The sequence below is a fragment of the Leuciscus leuciscus genome (assembly GCF_965113295.1).
Source record: "Leuciscus leuciscus genome assembly, chromosome: 15".
Lineage (NCBI taxonomy): Eukaryota > Metazoa > Chordata > Actinopteri > Cypriniformes > Leuciscidae > Leuciscus > Leuciscus leuciscus.
The window spans coordinates 29,507,227-29,529,793 of record NC_138739.1 but is presented as its reverse complement, the minus strand read 5'-3'; the positions used below and the strand labels follow the sequence as shown (position 1 = coordinate 29,529,793).

The following is a 22,567-nucleotide window of genomic DNA, read 5'->3' as shown; positions in this document are numbered from 1 at the left end:
CGGCGCCTTTAAATCGCGGCGTCCCGCGCGAGAGAAACTGAAAAACCGCGAAGCGCTCAACGGTCAAAAACGTCAGTGTAGCGCAGGTTTACACAGAAAAACGATTAAAAAGCAGCGAAATGTTAGTAAAAAAAAAAGAGGCGTTCTGTGCGTGAACTGACCCAAAAGTGTGTGTGTGTGTGTGTGTGTCGTGTGTGTGTTCCATCCAGAGCAGTCCCACCCGTTGTTGAAGGAAAAAGGCACTCAACTCAATCTGCATAGCAGCCGCATCCCTCAGTGTGGTGCTATGCAGTCTGACTGCACTGTGAGAGTATGTATATGTCATCTTATGTGTGAAAATCCATTTGTCTGTTTGTTTGCACCTGTAACAGCTTTGGTTATGCTATTGGGGTTTTGGTATTTGTGTGTATTCCTCCCTTTGGCAGCACAGGATTGGCAGGTCAAAGAATCTTTGGTATCAGTGGCTGTTTCACAAACAACCCAGCTCAGTGAGGTAGCCACACTGGTTCTCACTACAAACAAAAGGTCAGTTTTATCAGCTAATGTACATATAGATGCCTGCTGATTTGTGTAGCACAAATCTGCTCTCTTAATGCTCATAACCAGGCCCACATGGAATCTGCGTATATAATTAAGTGGAAAGATTTCTGCAGTTTTCCACAGAATTTGAATGTCAGTCATTCACAGAATTCTGCTGTTCCTTGAATATTCGTTTATGAAATATTTTGGCTAATTTGATTATGCTTTCAGCTACACATTGCACCATGTTTGAATTCATTCCGCAGAATTCCGCGGATTTTTCCACCGTAGTTCCGCAGATTCCATCTGGGCCTGCTTATAACTCCAATGCTCAGAGCATTTTTGCATTAACAGTGCCAACTTTTATCTGTTCAGCAAGTCCTGCAACATTTCCAGAAATGCTACTGTTGCATTCAAAGACACTAAAAAAAAATCCTCTTCGATTTTGAACATCTCCCCACGGAGGTAAGGTTGTGCCCTTGTTTCGCACCCATTTTGGCAGGGTTTTTCAAGGTTTTACGGAGGAATTTCGGGTGGAATTCTTGTTTTTGTTTTGTGTGCTCTTCAACAGAGCCAAGAGAGAGAGAAATGTCTCTTTCATGGTCAGTGAAAGTTCCTTTCCGTTATGACCTGTGGTAGTTCACATGCAATGCAGAGATGTCCAGCTGCAGTCCTCCGAAGATTGGTAATTCTTTTAGAAAGTCTTTTTTTTCCTTTTTATTTTAATTTTCAAATGATCAATGCCTTACGTATACATGGATCACAAGTTTGATAAGAAATAGAAATATTTTGTACCAATTACCCGCTTTAATATTATGAAGAGAAAGTAAGTGGGAAAAATAGGGGATTAGGGGTTAAAGATTTCTGTTTCTGTTATGTTGCTGTAAAGATATTTCTACCTTTTCAGTTGGTTTTATCACAGACCAGATGTACTGAATGATTTAAAGCATTCATTATTTTCAAGATTCTGATTCTTTTTAAAAGATGATTGTTGGTTGCTATGGCACATAATGCCGGTTTAGGTGTGGACTCTGGCTGAGGGTATGTGAACTTTTATATTAAGGCAAACATTATTGGCACTAGATTTTATGTAACTTTTTGGACTGTGTTTACCCCTTGTCCACTTTGCAGGATAAACATAACATTTGATTTGTCAGTAAGATTTCAGTTGTGTGTGAATGTACCATTTTGTAACAAATATTTCCATACGTGTTTAAAATGTGCCTCTCGTTGTGTTTTGGCTGTACCTGTCTTGACCTTTGGCCTATCGTGTATCTATACGGAATGAAAAATATTCTATTCATAGTTGAAATGTCATAGGTCGCAGTTCTTCGAGATCAGAAAGGGTGCACCATTGCTGAAAATGGTCCAGTATTTTGTCTCCAGACTTGAGGACAGTTCTCAACTGATTCGCTTGTTGCATTACGGACAGTTTGTGAACATGCATTAACCTCAAGTGCAGTGAAACGTCGCAGCCCAGGCAGCCCTCCATTTCCATCTGTGCAAAATAAACCGTATGGAGAGCCGTGCTGGGTGAACGCGAGAGTCCTTGTTGCGGGAGCTTCACCTTCAGTAGAGGTCGACGTCCTTCGCTTTTCTGTCTGTATCGATTAGTCTCTCAATTCATTAGCTTAGCATATGATCTGAGAGCCTCAGAGAAACAACTGGCCATTAGGGAATTGTGCCGCCATGGGCCTGAGAGTGATGATGCAGGTGGTGGCTTTCTTTGACAACCTCGCTTGAGTAACAAGCCGTCTGTGCTGTGAGCTATGAAAGTGCTCCTCAAATGCATGAAGAGTGCTCACTTTTTTGTGGTTTATGCGAGAATGATGTGGTGCTTTTCCATGTGGAGATGTTTGACTTGATTTAATAACAGTCCCAAAGAAGTAAAAGGTTGCATTTACGTGAAACGTCGCCATTTTTTTTTGGCAGCAGTGGGATTGATTGGCACGCAAAGGGTGACTATGTGAGGTTGGGATGAAAATCCAGTCTTAGCCACCCAGGGGAGAAAGGGATTTCGATTTAAGCCTTGGAGAAGGTGGTGGCAGAGGTGCCCGGCTGGCCTGGGCTGGCTACATGACCGTGATGGTGTTCCTCATGCCAGCGATCGACGCAGCGGCGACGCGCATTCATGAAGAAGTTGCTGACGGTGCTGAGTTCCAGGCCCAGCTGCTGCGAGATGGTCACCTGCATTTCCTTCGAGGGCCGCTTGTTCTCCTTGAAAATGGCGATGAGTGTGCGGCGCTGCAGATCGGTGAAGACCAAGCGCTGCTTCTTGGGTGTCATATTGCGTTCCTTGTGCTGCTCTTGTTCCTTGCGCTTGCAGGCTGTGGGGATCAGGAGGATGAATAAGAAAAGTTCAGGGAAAGGGAAGTAGACAAAGAAAAAAAAATTCATTAGCCTCATGTTTGCTCTACATACTGAAATGCCCTATTTCAGAGCAAATTCCACAGATGAACAGCTTTGCAGGAAGTCGAAAATGTTCAGACTCTCCTGTTTGGCTGTGGATTAATAGTGATTTAAGACAAATCCATTCTATCTCCCCGGAGGTCAAAAATCATCCCTTTAAAGAGAGCAGACAGAGCAGGCCAGCGGTGAGCACCTCAGCCTGGTCGTTGGAGACACTGCTGTTTGATTCAATATTAATGCAGTTTGGGCTCACAGTAGGAGAGCGAGTGACTGGTATACAAAAGTAGGGGTCTTTGTGTGTGAGAGAAAGATGGAAGGAAAGAAAGAAAGAAAGAAAGAAAGAAAGAAAGAAAGAAAGAAAGAAAGAAAGAAAGAGAAAAAGACGCGAGGGGGATATTGACTCATCCCATTTTAGTGTGTATGTGTCTGTTTTTGGAGGTGGGGTCGTCCACAGAGACTTCGGTCTGAACGCCCCTCCAGCAGGTCTGTAGTCTGCGACTTCAAACAGAGGCCACTGGAGGGCACAGACCTAAGAGAGGCAGGGTATTTTCAAACTGCCTTTAACTCACACCACCTTCCTGTACGTTTCTGTCCTGGCAACACAGAGAGAGAGAGAGAGATTCTGGCTGCCTACTTGAGGGCAGTAAACATTGCGAGTGTTGTACCAAAGTGGAAACATGAGTACGCCAAGAAATGTTTTAGTTCGTTTACACAGCTTGCAAGTACAATTTTTATTGTGTGAAAAGATCCGGTGGCATTTTTAGCAGTTTTGTTTTAACTTGATAGCAATTACGTTATGTAGCCTAACATGTATATTTTTAACATTTTTATTTTACCTTAGTGACTGTTTACATATTTTATTGTTTTGTTTTCCAATCAAAAACTCACTCACAGACCTTTTGCTTCTCTCAGCATTATTTGTGAATGGATCATTCATTTCTTACCTCAGTCACCTGTAAAAGCAGCAGCTCTTTGCGTCTTACTCGGGTTGTATCTATCTTGTGTGCATTTGTGGAGTGACTGGAGCCAAACTGTGGTGCCATGTATCTAATTACACTGAGCTGAGGCCCATTGATCACGTCACCTCTCGCAGTCAAATCTGTTTACTACAGGCGTCTAACTGCCTGGACCGCATCCATCATATTCAGATTCTATATCATCCACTCTGCGTTTACACAAGCGCGCGCGCGCGCACGCCATTAAATGCATTGTACACTTGGAAGTGTACCGTTTAAATGTCGACGGTACTAACGTGCCTATAATATTTGTTTGCGCATAACATTGCTCCTATCGCATAAAGGTGTCTCGAAGCGCCGAGTCTGAAGTGAATGATGAAGCTATAAAGCCTTTTAAATTGTTATTATTAGTAGTCTGTGGTGTTCGCCTGAAATAACTAAGACGACCTTGGCTTTCAGCTAGATTTACTGGAGCCTCTTGATTTTGAAAGTCATTTGCCTTTTGACAGTGGTTGTCAGTTCTCCAACACACGTTTATATCCCCTCAGAATTTCAACAAACCGAGCAGGCTGTGTTTTGTGTTATAACCCGAGTCAACCAGCAGGTGTCGCTGCCGCTATTCCCTGGTGTAAACGGTTTACAGGCGTAAGATTTTGTAATCAATATTGATCGATCGGTTGGGAAGGGGGCCCTGATTACTGAACCAAGCGCGGCGTAGAAAAGGAAAAAAATCGATAGCTGCAGACTTTAGAGCTACAGTGAGCAGAGTGTGGGACAGAACCACAAATATATTGTACAGAAAAAAAGCCAATGAGTGACAAAGAGTGAATAGAAGCATTCGGAGGGGATTTTTGACACTCTCGCTTATTAACACGTTTGATGATGAATTTCACAAATTCTAAACAAAACCACACTGTAGGCTTTCTTTCTTTCTTTCTTTCTTTCTTTCTTTCTTTCTTTCTTTCTTTCTTTCTTTCTTTCTTTCTTTCTTTCTTTCTTTCTTTCTTTCTTTCTTTCAGTAGCCTACTGGGTGATATTTGTGAAAGATTCCTAAAGATCACGTAGGCTAGATGCAACTGGCATAACCTTGTTCTGCTGCTTATGATTATACAACATGATTCGCCTATTTTACAGTTGTTATTTAAGTTAATTACGCAAAACAACCACAAAAAAATGCGGTGCGTTCGCGTTTTGAAAGTTTGATTTTTAATGTATTTTAATGCTTTGATCAAATTCTGTCATGCAAAGAAATGCATTTAAATATTAAGTTGCTTTGTGCCTTCTCAAGTTAAATGTAGATTAAATGTAACAGGGTTGACAATATTACAGTAGGCCTATGTAGGCTACTCAAGGTCATAATTTAATGCGTTTCTTCAAATACCCATTTTTAAATAATCATAACTGTAGGCCTAGCCTACAACATGATAAGTTGAGACTATTTTTTCCCCCCGAATAACAGCTAACAGACTTTTCATTGTTTGTTTTTTTAAGGTTTTTTTTTTTACTTGAAATTCTCACCCTTTTCGTGAAATGACCCTTAAGATGTTAATGTACGCTGATATATCTAAGATGCTAATACATACTTTTCCACGACTGTCTTTCTCTAGCAGTGTAGTTTCTGACTTGCATGCCTTGCAACACAATGATAGCGGGGTTGGCCTGTGGTGTTCAATACCGATCGATACATCCGTAAATAATTCGTTTTTGGAATTCATTTCATTTAATTAATTATAGTTCCATGAAAATTGTTCTGGTAATGAGCCAGAAACTACGGTATGCCTGCCTTGGACCAATGGGGCGCTGAGTCTAAATTCGAAATAATACCAATTTAATAGGCTGGCGCTGCGTGCTGTGCGGTGTGGGGAATGACAAACGAGGACACACTGCAGTATGATTCAGAATAATGACTAAAAAATCACAGCTGCAAGCGTTCAGTTATGTATGGCCTATGATAGTGTTAATTAGTCTCAACGTGGGACATTGGCCAATCGCAGGTACGTCTTTAAATGACTCTGTATTCACCGCAAATGTCTGCAGAACGCTTCTTTCTTTCTTTCTTTTTTTTCTTTATAAATGAGGCTTAAGCTATTCGATTATGTATATAGGCTACAAATGCGTTTTGCAATGAGAGCACTTAGATTAACCATTCCTCAACTTTCTTTGATCTTTTTTTAATGCTTGTAGGCCTATGGCAGTGGATTGTAATGTTTATGTTTTCAAAAGCACTTTTGAAAACTTTTAGGCCTAAACTTTAGGCTGCACATTCAGTCTAAAATAGACTTAATGAGTATTTGACAAAAAATAAATAACAAGTCCACAGTTAGAAATATGGGAGCTAGAGTTTTATTTTTATATATATATATTTTTTGTCTGCTAGAATAGTTTTGTGTTAGTCTAATTGGTCAGCTCTTCTTGTAAACAAGATTGTGCTCAAGGCTCTCTCTAAATACTCGACTAAATTTAGTGTAATGCAATAAGGAAAGATCAGTATGCTAATATTTAGGTAATTTGAAATAACAGCTCAACCTGTTAAAGTCGGTTAGTTATAGCCTATTGACATTATCGCAAATCAAATTTTCTTAGATTAGCCTAATCTGTGGAGGTTCCCGTAAACTGGCTTTAATTTTGTTTAAACAAAACATGTTTATTCGTGTTTATGTAAATATACAACGTTGTTATGACAGTAGGCCTTCTTATGTTGGTCGACATAACGTATTATGCGAATGAAAGTGTTCGATTAGCGGTCTGTTGCTATGGAAACCTCTGTGGTGATTTTTTTTTTTTTTTTTTTTTTTTTGGAAGTGTGGTTGAAAGCTATCCACCTTTTCCCTAACGAGTTTTAGATGATGTATATCACTTCCGGTTTGGGTAAATTCAACTCTAAAAGACTAAAACAAATCATTTAAAATCGAAAGGTTGCGCTTCAAATAATCTTTATCTGTCAGTTTGACTAAATGAGCTGTACAATTTCCTTCATGTTCTCATCTTCAGACTTTAAGAGAATAACAATGCTTGGTATTTTATTGTGACGTGGTAGGCCTATGACAAGAAGAATATCCGTCAAGAGCTCTTTTCAGTCACTGTATTCTTTCCCTCCTGATTATTTTCTTATTTCGCTGTTACAGTATGAAAAAGACAAAACATAGGCCTACAGTGCATTTGTAGTCTGCTCTCTTGATTTAATTGACCATATATCCCATTAATTATTCACTGGAATGCACTAAGAATCTCTTGTTTTTTTTCCCTTTTCTCCCCAAATCCTCACGTCTCTTTCCAGGTCTGTTTTCACACAGATGCTTTAAAATAAAATTGTCTCCCCTTTTCACTTCTAATCCATATTAGCAGTGTTTGGAATGTTTCTAAAGCAGGTAAATATTATAGGCTACTTACTATCTGTGACAATGACGGAAATCACTTTGAATCATTATCACTCAATGTTCCAGCTAAAGAACAGACAAACTACAGTGATATGTAATTATCAGCGGTCTGTGGTCGAAATTTGTTAATGCTTTTACAATTTTAAATGTAATTTTAATGTTCGACTTCAATGGTTGAAGGGTGAGTAGAATGTCATCTCATTGTACCCAGTTTTTGAAAATGCTTATTGCGTTCACGTTCATAGAGCGAACCTTTTACTGATTGTTTATAGTTTAACAGAAGTTACTCATACAAAACGTCATGGGGCGTAAATGTGAAGCTAAGTCACACCGCGTTACATACTGGGGCAGCGCCTCCATCTCCCAGAGGATCCAAGAGGGATTGCCCTCTGCTACCGATAGCTGATACCTGCACCTTTTTTGTTTTTCCTTTAAATTAAATATTCACATTCTTCATGGCATCGTTTGCAGGGAAAAGAGGCTATTTTAATGCCTTACATGATCATTTTAATGTTTTCACTGTAGTTTTGCACAATTCCGTTCACAATGTGAAATGCCGAATGACATCCAGCTCCACCTCTCTGGACGTCATGGGTTGAGCTTGACCTAGTCTAGCTCCACCTCTGTGGATCTAATGGGTGGAGGGATGAAGTTATGGGTAGGGTTAGGGTGTGGTCGGACCTTCACGCTTCAACCATTATGCCCAAATTACATCCAGAGAGGGGGAGCTGGACTTCACGCTCTACCCATGGCTCTGCAGTGAGCAGACTCTCCAGTTTTGTAGTGGCTGTGTGCAAGTTCTGCTAATTCACAAGCCAACAAAATGTCAAAGTCAATCACAAAGGTAATGTTAAACCAAACAAAATATAAAACTTTCAAAAACACTCAGCAATGTGATTTCTGTATTGAGTGATAGGCAGTGGTTTTAATCAGTGACATTATTAATAGATTTGCTATCCGGCGTCTTCTCGTCAGAGGGTATTAACTTGTCCAGTTTTCTCCCTGAACAGTGATGTGAGTTACTATGGCAATTCTCGATGCAGCATGAATGACCTACAGAAAATCAAAACACTGCCTTAAACTCACTAGCAGTGCAATCCTCTTAATATGGTGTCTAAACAATGCATTTACCCAAAACTCAACGCGTCAGCTTCCCATTCTCTAGAGCTTATGTAGCTTCGCCCCCTTTTCAGAGCTGTATTTGTTGTGTTCTGTCTTCCGGTTTGTATTTCCACAGCATGAAGGTAAGATCTTACGGTTTTATGAATGAACCGTTTGTTTTAAAGTCTTCCCGGTCTTCTGACATTTGTTATAATGTCTTCAAACATTACAATGCAATTATTTTTGCTAACTCTACAATACGTACGGTAAATCCACTTCACCAAGTAATTACTCTTCGTCAGCGATGCCACATCAATATTCAGAGCTACCGCAAAAATGGAAGTTCAAACACAAAACTCTAAAGATGGCTGATGTGCGCTTGTTTCTGTGGCGCATAAGGTCTATAAGCGTTATAAACTGTAGCAGTATATATTGTCTAAACCAGCAATCTATGTTCAGCATTTCAGATTTCTTATATGTTCAAAGCTTATGATGTGAGTTGTTGCCAAAAAAATTATCAATTATTGATGTTGCAGAATACAGTGTGTGCCTTTGAAGGTACAGCGAAATGTATGGGGCAAACAATGTACCACTCATCAAAGGCAGTAATTTATGTTTGAAGTATAGGAATACATTTAGCTTCATAGGCCGATGGCAGGTTCTTGTCTTTGAGGGTTAAACTTAGTTTCATCAGCAGCAGCTAATTGGAGCTATAATAAACAAACTCCAAGGGTTCAGTCCGAGGATTCTTGACTTCACAAAGTATAAATAAATAAATAAATGGTGTCTCCTGTGAAAGCTGGAGGTGTATGCGCGCTTTCTTGGATTTCAAGTGGGAGGATTGAGGGAGTGCAGGGATCGATGACTGGCCGCGCCGCTCAGCCGACCAGTCTGCCTAGGATCGATGCATAGAGTGCGGCTGAGCTGAAATTGGGAGCGGAGTGGCTCCCATAGAGGCCTATCCAACGGTGTTTAAAAAGTCAGTGTGTCATGATATTGCCCTTGTATGAACATGAATTGTTATCATCAGCAACTATTCCGCTGTAGATAAGCAGGGGTGTGTTTTGCATGAGTATGCCTGTGTGCTGTGTAAATATATTTAACATCAGTGCGTGTAAATCAGAATTCATAATGGATGATCTGTTGGGGGTGCCTGGGTTTGGATTAATGTAAACAGCTGATATATGTGGGGTTAGCTGTGAAGTGAGGCTTGTTGTCTCTCTAAAACATTACTAATAAGGTTACACCTTTTTCCAGCCGCTCTCTCTATCAGGTGACTAAACAAGCGTGTGACTTTTAAAAGTCTCTCACCTTTTAAACAACTCGCTGGTAGGCTACCTTTAGGACTTATCATGGATTGATTTTATCTTTTTCTCTTATTTGATTTATTGGATGTCTGCCGTTTTTATCAGCGCGACTTGGTGCTAATCGTCTCAAAGGTCGATGTTTTGACAGGGGCTGATTCTGCTGAGTTAGCCTTGGAGGATGGTAGTGGGCGAGGTAAAGGGCCAAACCTGTGGTCTAACTACTGTAAGAGCAGGTACTTCATTTCTCTTAAGAACTAAGCATTGCTTAATCTTGACGTGATCCTAACACATGACTATTGTGGTGAGATCAATAATTGAACGGTCTAATAAAACTGTTCAGTCAAACATCCGTTCTATAGGCATATTGACACATTGGAATGGGTTTGGTTGTTAAGACTGCTTGACCTACAATTACAGTGAAGTGAGTTTAAGATGTCTGAATGGTTGAGGGGCCAAACACCCTGCACAAAGTCTTGAAAGAACATTTAAAACCTCTGAAAATACCACAGGATTAATCAATAGGTTTCATTTCTTGTGTGGGCTCAAGCTGTCATTGAACACGTACAACTGCACTCTCTTTAAAAAAAAGATTTCAGTCAAAACCAAAAAGAGGTTTATAGCCTGATGCTAGAATAACATTTTCTAGCTTTTTTCTTTGTGCTGTCAATCTGATCTGGAAAACCAATGTAGCATCAAGAACATAATATGTTAATCTCCAAAGAACCATGTTATTGAATGGGTATTCTTAGAAGATGGTCCTTTTTTTCTGAACCTAAAGGATCATTATTACGTCTTTATTTGTAAAACAGAATATTTCAAAATGTTGACAAACTAAAACTGTCAAAGGTGTGGGGCCACTAAACATTGTTGGGCTCTGGGTTTCACAGCTTTTACAAGATGGTTTGATTGACTAATTTAGCAGGCTGTGGGCTCAATGTGTCTGTAAATGATGTAACAGCACACCAATAGAGTCACTGCTCGGTTAAATGGCTCTTGATGCCACAAGATGTGTCAGAAACCAGCCAGTCTCTCAGCCTCAGGAGGGTACATGTGGTTTTGAATCTGACCACATTGACTAGTTTTAAAGTTTACATTTTGTTTTGCCAATAAAAGACTGTGCATCCATTGTAAAAAGCACATATATATTTACGAAAAATTATCTAAGCATTAAATGCCTTTTGGAATTCTATTCTTATAGCCTATATTTGCCATTAGCAATTAGCATGCATTATGGCAAATTGTAAATGTAAAATTGTATCACTCCATTTAAAATATAATTTGCATGGCCAAGATTTGCACAAGTTCTTTGGATTGATCCAAAGAAGAAGAAAAAAACAGGGACTGTAGGAAAAGTACATTGTGCATATGGCGGAACTATAGCTTTCAGGTCAGTAGGATATATGCTTCAGATATTAGGCAGAAAGTGAAGTATATTTACTACCAAGTGCTTTGTGCCATGACTCAAACTATTTGGAGGCGTTGTTCTGTAATATCAGCAATGATAAAATTATTAAATCCCCCCTTGGTAAAATTTAGTGGTGACGCAATGCAATTTAACCCTTTGATGCTCTCCTCCTAGGCGGCACGGTCTCTTAGCAATTTGATTTAAAGGTCACTCTCTCCTATCGATCCATTTTGGCGGGCGAGCACAGAGATTGATCATGAAAATCTAAGCTCGCGGAGACAGTACTGCACCCATTATAGAGCAACAATGTTACATCCTATGGTGGCGCGTACATCTGTTACTCTGTCCTTAGATATTACAGAACAGGAGTAAGGAGCTGGTTTAGAACTCACGGCCCTACATAAGATATGTTGTCTGCTATAATGGCCTTTATAGATTTTTAAAAAAAGGTTGCAAATACAGTTGTATTGTAATATCATGATGTAAAGCCGAATAAACATCTGTCATATGTGGACATATCAATTGGAACATAGTTGCAATTACACCAACGTCTCTAGCAAAAGCATATTCACGTTGTTTGCAAATAATACAAAAAACGTACTTATGTATTCTTTCATAATATAAGTAGCCTACGTCTAGAGTAAATGTTTCAGCAGCGTAAACACAAAAGTTAAAATTTAAAATAAGGTGGAATGCACTAAATTGAGGTAGAGTTCGCGTACGGTGGTTACCATGGCAACAGTTCGCTTCTCGAGCGCATTTCGCTTGGATCAGATTTACTTACACTATTTTTTAGATTTACATATCACTGTAAACGTTTAGCTCGCATTAGGAAACAAATTGGGTACCTCAACAGGACAAAGTTATAGCCTATTATCTGCACAATTGAGAAACCATAACAGCTTTAAAATTAGAATAATACAGTAGGCCAAGGGGGGAGGAGACGAAAGTGAATTTTCTCCCATTTAGTGCAACTTAAGCTATTGAAATAGCAAAACTAGCAACTGAAATCGATACACTGCTTGTTATAGCTATAGACCCTAACTGTGATGCCAAGACCGTTTTAACCGGACAAACCGTGTGTGGAGGCGTGGTCATGTAATTTAATGCAATTTAAGATTCTTTTCGAACACCTTTAAATAATCAAATTCAAAAACGGCTTCTATGCACTTGTTTACCAAACAGGTGACCGAATCTTCATTTTTCACTTCTGGCTCTATCAATTATTAAGGTCAGCATCGATCATTTTCTTGGCCTGCCAAAACCCGTCTCCCCTGAAAATGCCTCGATTCGCTAATCCTAAATCAATCGCGTCCATCCTCGTGGGCTGGGAACTGGAGGCGAGACTGGAAGTCATTTTGATGAGGAGGATGATGATGATGATGTTGAGTGAAAAGCAAACACTCCACTTAAAAAGTGTTAAAATGTGTGTGTTTATATAACTTGTACCAATCCTAAATTGATTGATTGCGCTCAGTTCCATGCCAGAGAACAATTATTATACTATAGTTTAACAGAGATTGTCAAGTGGTTTAAAAAATCAGATGGGCAAGGTGGTGGGTATAATTCTCAAAGGGTTGCTATGCAAGAAATGTATAGGCCTTAAATTACATTTGGTTTAAATATAAACCTATAAAAATGAGACATTTATCTTCCCGTAGTGATGCATCGCGTATAAATACAGATGGACCTTAATATTGTATTATCATTTCCTTATGATGACTAAGAGAGACTGCATACGATACACAGTAAAATCTACATCCTTCCTCCTAACGAAACAGTAGGTAAATCCAGAGTCCAATGGGGGAGAGTGCTGAGCCGGTATAATTGATAGATGTACTGGCTATCTTTATTGATCGCTGTATTGATTGGGCCAAATACATTGAGATTGAGTGTGGAATACGGCACAGATGCTGAGACGAATTGTTTTCATTGTTAATGCAATCTTTAAATATTGCGCATTGCGTATTTGAGGTTTGCACTTATCTTTCAGAATTACATGCGACCTATGCCATATGCTGCTTAGATTTGTCGTTTTTATTAAATATTTGTAAATATTCTCATTGTTTTTTTTTTTATAGCACGAACTATGCCTACTGTCAAAAAACAACAAAAAAAAAAAAAACGCTTCAGCGCCCCAGAAGAACAATACCAAATGATCCCACAGACACGGGCATTTTCACATTAGCCAAGCAGTGCCACGGCATTGATTTTTGTGACTGTGATGAATTTGGAATAGTAATTTGAATTTATTGATTGATGTAGTGAACGAGTATTCCCAGACTCTGAAACACAACCCCCCAACTTCTACATGCGCGCTGTGCATAATGGCTCGTTTAAATTGCACTTGCTTTTGTTATTTGCATAGCAAAGTAATTCCTCATTGAGCTAAATTTACTATAGATCCGGAACGTACAAGGGCTTCTATTTTATAAAGGGCATTATTTTATTCCAAGAATGCCTGGGTTTTTCCAAATTACAGTTTTTACGCAATAGTCAATAAAATAGACAACAGTGAATTAACTTAAAGCATATGTTTGTAGAAGTCTATTTCAAATAAATAATTTATATATATATATTTTAAATATTATATGCATATATAGTATTTCAAGGGTCGCACTTTACAGTGTTCGTGTAATTAATTAAAGCATCATGGATTGTTGTAATATGGACGCATTGTAAAGTGTATAGGGCCTGTGAAACTAAAGACTAAAGTTTACCCCAAAGACATTGAGTTACCATACCTTTAAGTTACTACCTGTAGAAGTGGAGAGTTCGTCTTCCGTTTAGGATAACTCCCTTTTAATAGGGTGTGGAAAAAAAAAAATCTGATGCCCAATTAGCTTTAACAGCAACGGCACTTAAGAGGACAATTGAATAGCGTCTAAATCTTTATTTACCAGAACAACTTTAAATGCGCAAAGGAACAATTTACATTCCATTAAGTGCTTTTCAACGGGGCATTGACTGGAACTAAAATATGCCACTATATCCTGGTTAATTGAACCCACAACTGAAATACGACGTGAGGCGATAGGTTTTGACGGGTCAGCGGCCTCTATTCCAACCATTATCAAAGGTAATGTTCAGTACACACACTGTTTTTATTTATTTAATTTTATACATCTCCTGTGGGCACATTTTAAGGTCGAGATTACACATTTATCTACATTGTTTTTAGTTTGAAGTAAAATGAAAAGGGGACATTTATGAAAAGAAATTAAGCTGAGGAACTATTGATGACATGTTGGTGCAAAACTAATGCTTGTTAATGTCTTGAAATCAGTGGAACCAAATTATTTAGAAATAATTATTTTAAAAAATAAACATCAGTTTTTACTTTCAGTGTTGACCTGCAATGGTCTTATCACAGGCCTGAACACCTGCAACAGGCAGCTGATGGAGTGTGTGTACTTGTATGTAATTCACACACACTAATTGATTTCACCTTCATTTAAAACATTCTAATAATTTGAAATAATGTTTATGTATCTATATTTGCTCAGGTTATTAACAAATATATTCAATGGAATAATTTTAGATGCCTCTGAAATACTTGTAGTTCATTTAAGGATACACTGCCTTTGTTGTTTTATTCATGTCGTCTGCATTTTTATCTTTCTTAGATGCCTTCAGATGAACCGTGAGAAACCAAGCACAAATAATAAGAACAAAGAATATTAGGTCCATGCACAATATATTGATTACATTATTGAAGATAATGCAAGCAAATAAAAGTAATATATATAGACATAGATTTTGTGTGACTGGTCTTATTTCCTTCTTTTTTTTTTCTTTTTTTTTTTCACGAGGAAACTTCAGTGACCTTTACTCACCTGCAAGCCTAAGGGCTGACATGCGCTGGAACTCGGGTTCCTGCAGCCACTTCCACATCCGTCTGAACGTCTCCCGACCTGACTTGAGTTTACTCCAGGGTTTGGGATTTCTCAGGAGGTCCGAGAGAGTTCCTTGAGAGCGACACAAGATCCTCTGGGCAAAGATGGCCTGTGGAATGCTGTACCTCTTTAACTCCGCCGTTATTCGCTGAGCCACCTCCTTGGTGTTGATCTCCTCCACCTGTCCTGACCCACCACCCTGTACGCCGGCTCCTGCTGCCTGCCTATCCCGCTCCGAGAGCACCGACCCGTTCGCCTGAGAGTGCGTGTGATTGTGGTGGTGGTGGTGGTGGTGGTTGATGCCGTTGAGAGAAGACATGATGCCTGCCCCATGCCCGCCCAAACCCCGCGCCAGGTGCTCCTCGCCCCGGCCGAGCATCGCAGCATGAGACTCGAAGCCTCCCGTGGAAATCATCTTGTCGTTCCCCAGGTGAGCACTCGGACCGTACGCGCTCAGAGTCTGCTGGGAGTTGTGCAAAGACCCAAGGCCATTGGAAAGAGGCGATAAAGGTTGTCCCATCCCGGACAAGTCTTTGGAGTAGTGGCCGTATAGGTTGCTCATGGACGCGAGGCCCCGGTCATCCCGCATCAGCGTGAAGCTGCCGCTGACATTCCCGGCGGCGAGACGCTGGTGCGCGGGATGGTGATGAGCGTGAGGGTGCGGGTGATGGTGAAATTTCTCTGAGACGTTGGATATGGGAGGCAAATGGTGCTGTAGCGGCGTCAGGGTGGTGTAAGTGCTGCTCAGACTCATGCTCGAATCGCACGACATGGTCATCGCTGGATGGAGAGGACCGGACAGCGAATGGTCCGTGCGATACTCCCCGGCACCGTCCAGTATCGAGGCCATGCTGGACACCATCGCTGACCTGCCGTGCGATGATACCAAGTTCCTATGGGTCGTTGACTGTCGCGCGTGAGGAGAGTTCATCAAGTCCCCCGTTTGATGGGAGTGTGACACGGCGTGCAGATTCCCAATGTTTTCCATTGTAAGTTCCATTGTTGAAAGACACTGTTTTCCCTCTCTCTCTCTTTCCTTTCTCTCTCACACTCTCCCTTCCAATAAATTTTAAACGATCTCAAAGCCGCGCGCCATTGATCCCCGAGATCTTCAATGTTAGTCAATCCAGCATTTCACCACGCACATGTACGTACGCCTGGTGTCTAAACGCTTGTATCTATCGCCGTGGCGCGCGTCTTACTACTGACAGTCGAAGCTGACCGAGTGAGAGTGTCTGTCTCGTGACCGCGCAATATATTAAGATGTGTTTGCACGGGCGCGCGCAACCCACAAAATAAAGGTTCTTCGGTGATTCTTAGATTCAGCAAAAAGCCGTTTTCCTTTCCAGAACCAGTTTTTGTTATGTAGGGATCTTAAGTTAATTTTGATGTTTCATTATTCAGGTTTTTCAGCCTAATGGTTTCTGATTTGTTTGAACCACCAGTAAGCTATATAAGGCTATGTGTTTTCTAAAGAACTAGAGAGTAAAAATATCTTTGTGAAACTTAATCAAGATGCAAAAGCCTTTTAAATGGTGTACACTCACACAGTTTTCAGACTAGGGCTGACGTCATCAATACTGTCTAGAGACACCTAATATAGGTGATTCACTTACTCTCACAATTCGTCCCTCCACTGTCTTTAAGAGACCGAAATCGAGTTTTTTCCCCCACTTATGTGGGATACTTCTGCACACTTTGACACCAGCAGTGTTGTTGTGAATTATTGGGGATTCCTTATGGACATGATTCATCGGTTTCTCCTGATAAAGTTGCTTAACTTGGCGCCAGTGCGCGACATCTTAATGGTTAAATATTAATGGATTTCCCAAACCCCAAGTAGATAAGATAGTCAAATTCCTTTTGAATGACACGAGATCACATGGTTAATCATATCATATTTGTGTTAAACGCTTGAAAGTTTAAAGAAATTTCATTATCAACCAAATGGGCTATTTGCAGTTGTATAAGGCTTTATGTTGAGGCAGAAACTGACGTGATATAATTAACGCAACGCTTTGAACATCAGAAGAAGAAAAAAACACATTAAAAGAGAAAGAAGGTGAGCCAAAAAATCAAAGAAAAGAAAATGACGTACACTTCATGTTCACTGTTTTTTAGGTACAATAAACAGTTTCATTAGACAAGGTTGAAGGAAGACTATTTCTGTTTTGTATGATGCTTTGTTGCATGGATAATATGCAAATGTGTCACATTCATTTCTTTACTTTGTTGTCCCATTTACATACAGGCCTGCCATTTGTAATTCACTATAGACATGAGCATCTGTCTTTTGACATGACCACTGAATTGTTAGTATAAGCAATGTAGGCCTATTTATAAAAAATAAAAAAAATTAAACAACTAACGTCTTAGTGAAAAGGTAGCGGTATATAGCCTTTATATTTGAACTTTTTATATTTTCAAAATAATAGTTGACACTGCTAACATTTTATGAAATAAATATGAAAAAGCATACAGTATTTTCTTCTTCTCTCCAGATCACTTCCGGTTCACGCCTATTATTAATGCCTCAGTCGCTGATCAATAAATTGATCATTCAGAATGGGATGGGTAATGAATTGAATATATTTGTTTTCTCTCTCTAAGGGCGAATTCCCATCGTCATTGACTATCATAGGCCCACTCATTTATTTGCAGTCATTAAAAAATAACGGAAGAAAAACATGTATTTAGCCTACCAAAAAAAAAAGACCATTTCTTTTTGGTCGAATTTCCTTGGATCTTAATCGCTGGACGAGCCACAAAATAGTCAGCAACACAACAAGAAAAATAACGACCTTTAGTTTAAAGCTTAACTTCACCATTTAGCTTCACTGCAAATGTTCAGGATAGGAAATTACAATTTTATTATAATGATGAATAGGACTATGACATTAGGAAAAACATCCTTGTCCGTTGGGATTGCTGTTTCTTTATTGATCCTTGCAATCAGTGTTATTGAAAATAAATTAGGCCGCTCACAAATCTTTGCTGCAGCTTTGCAGAATTCTATTCACGGTCCTTTCACTATTTCTATTTTCATACTCTCATAAAGTGTGATTGTACGTATATCTATAGATAATTTTTAAGTTAAATAACTGTTTGTTATTTGACCATGTGCAACTAAAGCCTTAATTAATTCCCATGTTTATAGTAGTCTATTATTGTAGAGTATATTAATTGCAAGCATCTAGCCTAAATGAACTAAGGGGTTAGTGATACGATGTTATGACTCTTATGAGGCGGCCGTATGCTATGGCTACACGACAAAAAGGGTTCAGATATTTCTGGTTCATATATCTGGACACAACCACAATTGATTATTGCATTGATTTGTTCCTTGCTATTTACAAAATCATGCTCGGCTATGACAGGATAATTGAAAGCGGTTTAATGTAGAGATGCACAACAGCTGATGCGTTTGCTGGTGAGAAGATCGTACAGTTAGTATAGATATATTTATAATGTTACATTTATGACATTGGCACCTTATATTGCAGCCTATACAGGTTTTTTTTTATGTTTTTTATTTTAATTTTATTTTTTTAAACTAATTATTAGATTTGCTTAAGGTAAACATAAGGGTGACAAATAATCAGGTTTTACTGATTAATGACGTAACATACACATGAGTGTGCATACTTTTGATAATTTATATGATAATTATGATTGAAACTTTTTCTGTGTAAATATATGAATATTTCTTGTATTTTGGAGAGATTTTAGGAAGTGGCCTATATAAATTGTAAAATTGCTTTGACTAAATGCTGCACCAAGAAACACATTCTCCTTTGTTTTGAAATGATATATTTTAATACTGTTTTTCTAATTGTAATTATTTGTGTGGGCCTGTGTGGGTTGAGAGGTTGTTTCTTTTGCATATTTAATCCACCCAACAGAATTTGAATTCTTTAGGGGGTAAAGTTTTGTACTATATTGTTTTGTTTCTCTGAATAATGTCTTGGAGCTTATAGTGTAACATTGTACTTGCTGCATACATTATTAGAGAGCAGACCCTGATTTAATTTTCGCTCGAATATTCAAATGAGCTAGACGTACCCTGTGGCTCTCATATGAAATATTAAAGCTGTCGATATCCAAATAGAGACTAGGAAAGCCATAGATACTCAATATTTTATTTTGCATTTCTAAGGGGGTGTAAGTCTACAAACACAATTGCTTAAGAAGTGTGTCCACTGGTTGCATTGTAATGCATTATATTTAATAGTTATTTACACATTAAATTTAAGATAGAAAATGTTGTCAAAAATCTCTTGAAAATTAGTTGTCGCAGTCGTTATGACAAATGACTGGGATTTCATTTTAAATTTAAATTTGCAATTAGGCCTTCCAATAATCAATAATCAGTATTTGTCAATATTTGTGTGCAAACCAATTACCCTGAAATATTCAAAGAGCAAAATAAACAGTAAATGAACAATTCATTTTATTTCGCTTAACTTCAAACAAATCCGTTTAAGTTTTTTTGAATAAGTGAACTCAACTTTTTTTTCTGAACTCAAACTCATTTAATTTTTTTCTAGTTGTGTTTTCCTTCTTATTTATTATTATATATTTAATAATATAATGTATTTTGTCGTTGCATACCTGTCATTCGGATATGCGAAGCTGATTAAATGAGTGCTTTATATGGTGTGCTTTAAAGGTCCAGATATTCTTTCTGTGGGTTTGATTTGTTTCTATCACATAGTGTGACAAAGATAGACACAAATATGCTTGACTGCATTAGTGGTATCACTTGGCTGATCGATCACACCCTAAAGTAAATTTACTTGAATCGGTTTATTGGCAGAAGTCAAGCAGTCCTGTTGAACTGACCATTGCAGCAGAGTTAGGCGAGGCGTTGAAATTTATTTTCTCTTCAGACAATGAAGTCTTCAAGATTTGGCTCTGTAACAACTTAAAATATTCCATCCATGTTTTGATATTATACACTGTAAAACAAAAGTTGCTGCCTTAATTTTTTAAGTACAATCAATTCGGATGTTTAAGTAATTTAAACTTAAATTACATTAAACTGACTTTTAAAAAAGTTGAAACTTGTATAACTTATATAAAAGTTACAATTGCTTAACTTATTTTGATGAGTAAAAGCAATGTAAAACATATGTTGTCATAACTTATTGTTCATCTTTTTTTATGAAGGAATATTAAGCAAACACATCAACGTTATGCTTCAGTTAAAACGTGGTGCACAAAAGTACAAATATTGGATTGTTTCTGACAAAATATTTGGTTACACGGTCATTATAAACAAGTTGTATGGAAAGTCACATTTTCTTAGAAAGTTGTTTGTATTCTTAAAGCGATATTAATAATTTCTGTGCTTCAGAGATTATTGAAACACGTGCAGACTATTACAGAACACTCGACACACGACATATTCACAAGTTGAACACATCGAATATATATATTTTTCCAAATAAAAATAGGTTCTACAAAGCAAAAAGGTTTTGAAATGTAATAGTTTTAAATGACTATTGTAACCCTTTATTTTACAGTGTCCTTGTTACACGTTACACTAGTAGTTGTATGTAATTATGCACAAACCTTAACCACAAAAACCCTATCGTACATGTAGTTAATTATTATTACTCAGTACTTGTAATTGCACTGTATCAACGACACCATAAAATAAAGTAATACTTTTTTTATTTATAAATGAACATTAAATACATTCTCCTGTCTGTATAACCGTTTTTGCTTATTTAACTCCAAATCTCTATGGTTATTAAAATAATAAATAAAAAATCTCAGATTGAGCCCTGCTCTGCAGGAGGAACAGGATTTTTAGTGTATTTAGAGACCTGTGTATTTGACAATGCTGTGCGAAAGAGAGCGTGTGATCTATGGCTCTGGTCGCTGATCGATATATCCGCATTCTGATCGATTGGTATAAAGCTTTTCATCAGAAAATGCTCCATCTTAGCCAAACGCGGAATTTAAAACATTAGAAAATGTAGTTATAGAAAATATTTTGTTAGAAATGTCCGTTCTTTAACTGATTTTCTTTTTGTAGTCTAATAATCTAAATAAGTAAGCTAATATTAAATATATATAGGCCTATAGCCTATATATATATTAAAACATTTTTAGATCCATTACTCACATTATCATATACGGGTTGTTTCATAAATATCAGCTTTAAAAATTATGTTTAGGCCTAATGCTCATCATAAGATAAAAATGTATACGTTACAAGACTTTTACTGTCGTATAAAATTCTAAATAATTACGTCATTTGCGCTTATTTGATATTTTCCATATTGACCGACATATGCTAAAGATATATTTTTTTATTTGACTTTATAGGCTATCGCGTGTTCTTTTCCCACTATATGTATCGATATTATTCTGATATGGTATATTTTTTTCTTTAGGCCTATGTACAGCTTTAAAACTCCCAGAAAGGTATTTGCCTTCTCAGTCGGATAGCCAACATCATCATTTAAACGATCGATTATATAGCCTGTTTCACAGATGTCACATACTTTCCTATTTTATCTGACCTCTAATTTTTCGGAAGACGATGAGGTTTACTTTGCTGTAAGGCTAGAAGTATGTAAAACGGGGCAAAAAGGAGATCTTCGCTAATCATGCAACATGTCTCTTTGGGCAGCTGCCTATTAATATTTATAATAACATTTTATTTCCAGTCATTTCTTAAATCATACCCATTTTTGTTTACTTTTACCACAGTGAGGTGTGTTGACTTAAAGCTAAGGTGTGTTATCATTTTGCATTTAAGGAAAATCTGTTCTTCATATGAAATGTAGCCTATTTATTTCACTGAAAGTTGAAATGTCAGCATGTCATAACCCCACATGTGTCAGACACCTCAGCTCATTGCTTTTCCCTTCAGTGTTTTAGTATCCTAAGTTAACGATAACATCTATCAACATAATAATGATGAAACTGATATTAGTCTATTAGTGATCAGTCATAATAGTTCAATTTATTGAAACCGCATTGATAACTGTGATTGGTGATGTTTTAGGTCTATTTAGCCCATTGTTCTTGCAACTTATTGGGTCTCACATTATATTGTCTGAACTGAAGATTTAAAAATATGTTTTTGAAATGTAGGCTATTTTGCAATCTTCATACACCTGTCTGTGTTAGAAATGTAGGTTAACTTTGGAACTTTTAAAGTTTAAAAAAGCCCAAAACAAATTTTAAATCGGTTTATTTTAATTGTCCTAAACCGTATATGTGAACAAAAATAGTTTTTGGTCTTAAAAGAATCATATTCAGCATTTATACGGTTATGCAAAATCAACATATAGCCTACTGTATATGTTGCAGAAGGTTTTCATTTATAGTATGTAATAACTCCTGGTAGAGCAGTGAATTTAGAGTCATCAATATCTGTGTACGTGTGTATGTGCGGCGCACCTTCAGCTTTCAATACAAGGCTTTAGAGAGGGAGGAGGGGGGGGGAGGGGGGCAGTTCCCAGCCTCCACAGCCGAGAAAGCACCGGTTGCTAGGCGACAAGCGAAGGAGAGATGGATTGAAAAGGCATACTCGATCAATTCCGGTGAGAGTGAGGGGAAAAAAGGAGAGAGTGACCCA

The 22,567-nt window shown here is 38.1% G+C and overlaps 1 protein-coding gene across 1 annotated transcript; it reads right to left on the bottom strand.

The window, feature by feature from the left end:
* Window positions 1-2,241: 2,241 nt before the first annotated feature.
* onecut3a (one cut homeobox 3a) lies at window positions 2,242-16,101 on the bottom strand. Its single transcript, XM_082139642.1, has 2 exons — window positions 14,911-16,101; window positions 2,242-2,846 (listed from the first exon to the last, which is right to left on the bottom strand). The coding sequence occupies exons 1-2, from the start codon at window positions 15,968-15,970 to the stop codon at window positions 2,542-2,544; spliced, it is 1,365 nt and encodes a 454-aa protein (XP_081995768.1). The 5' UTR covers window positions 15,971-16,101; the 3' UTR covers window positions 2,242-2,541.
* Between the last annotated feature and the right edge of the window lie 6,466 nt (window positions 16,102-22,567).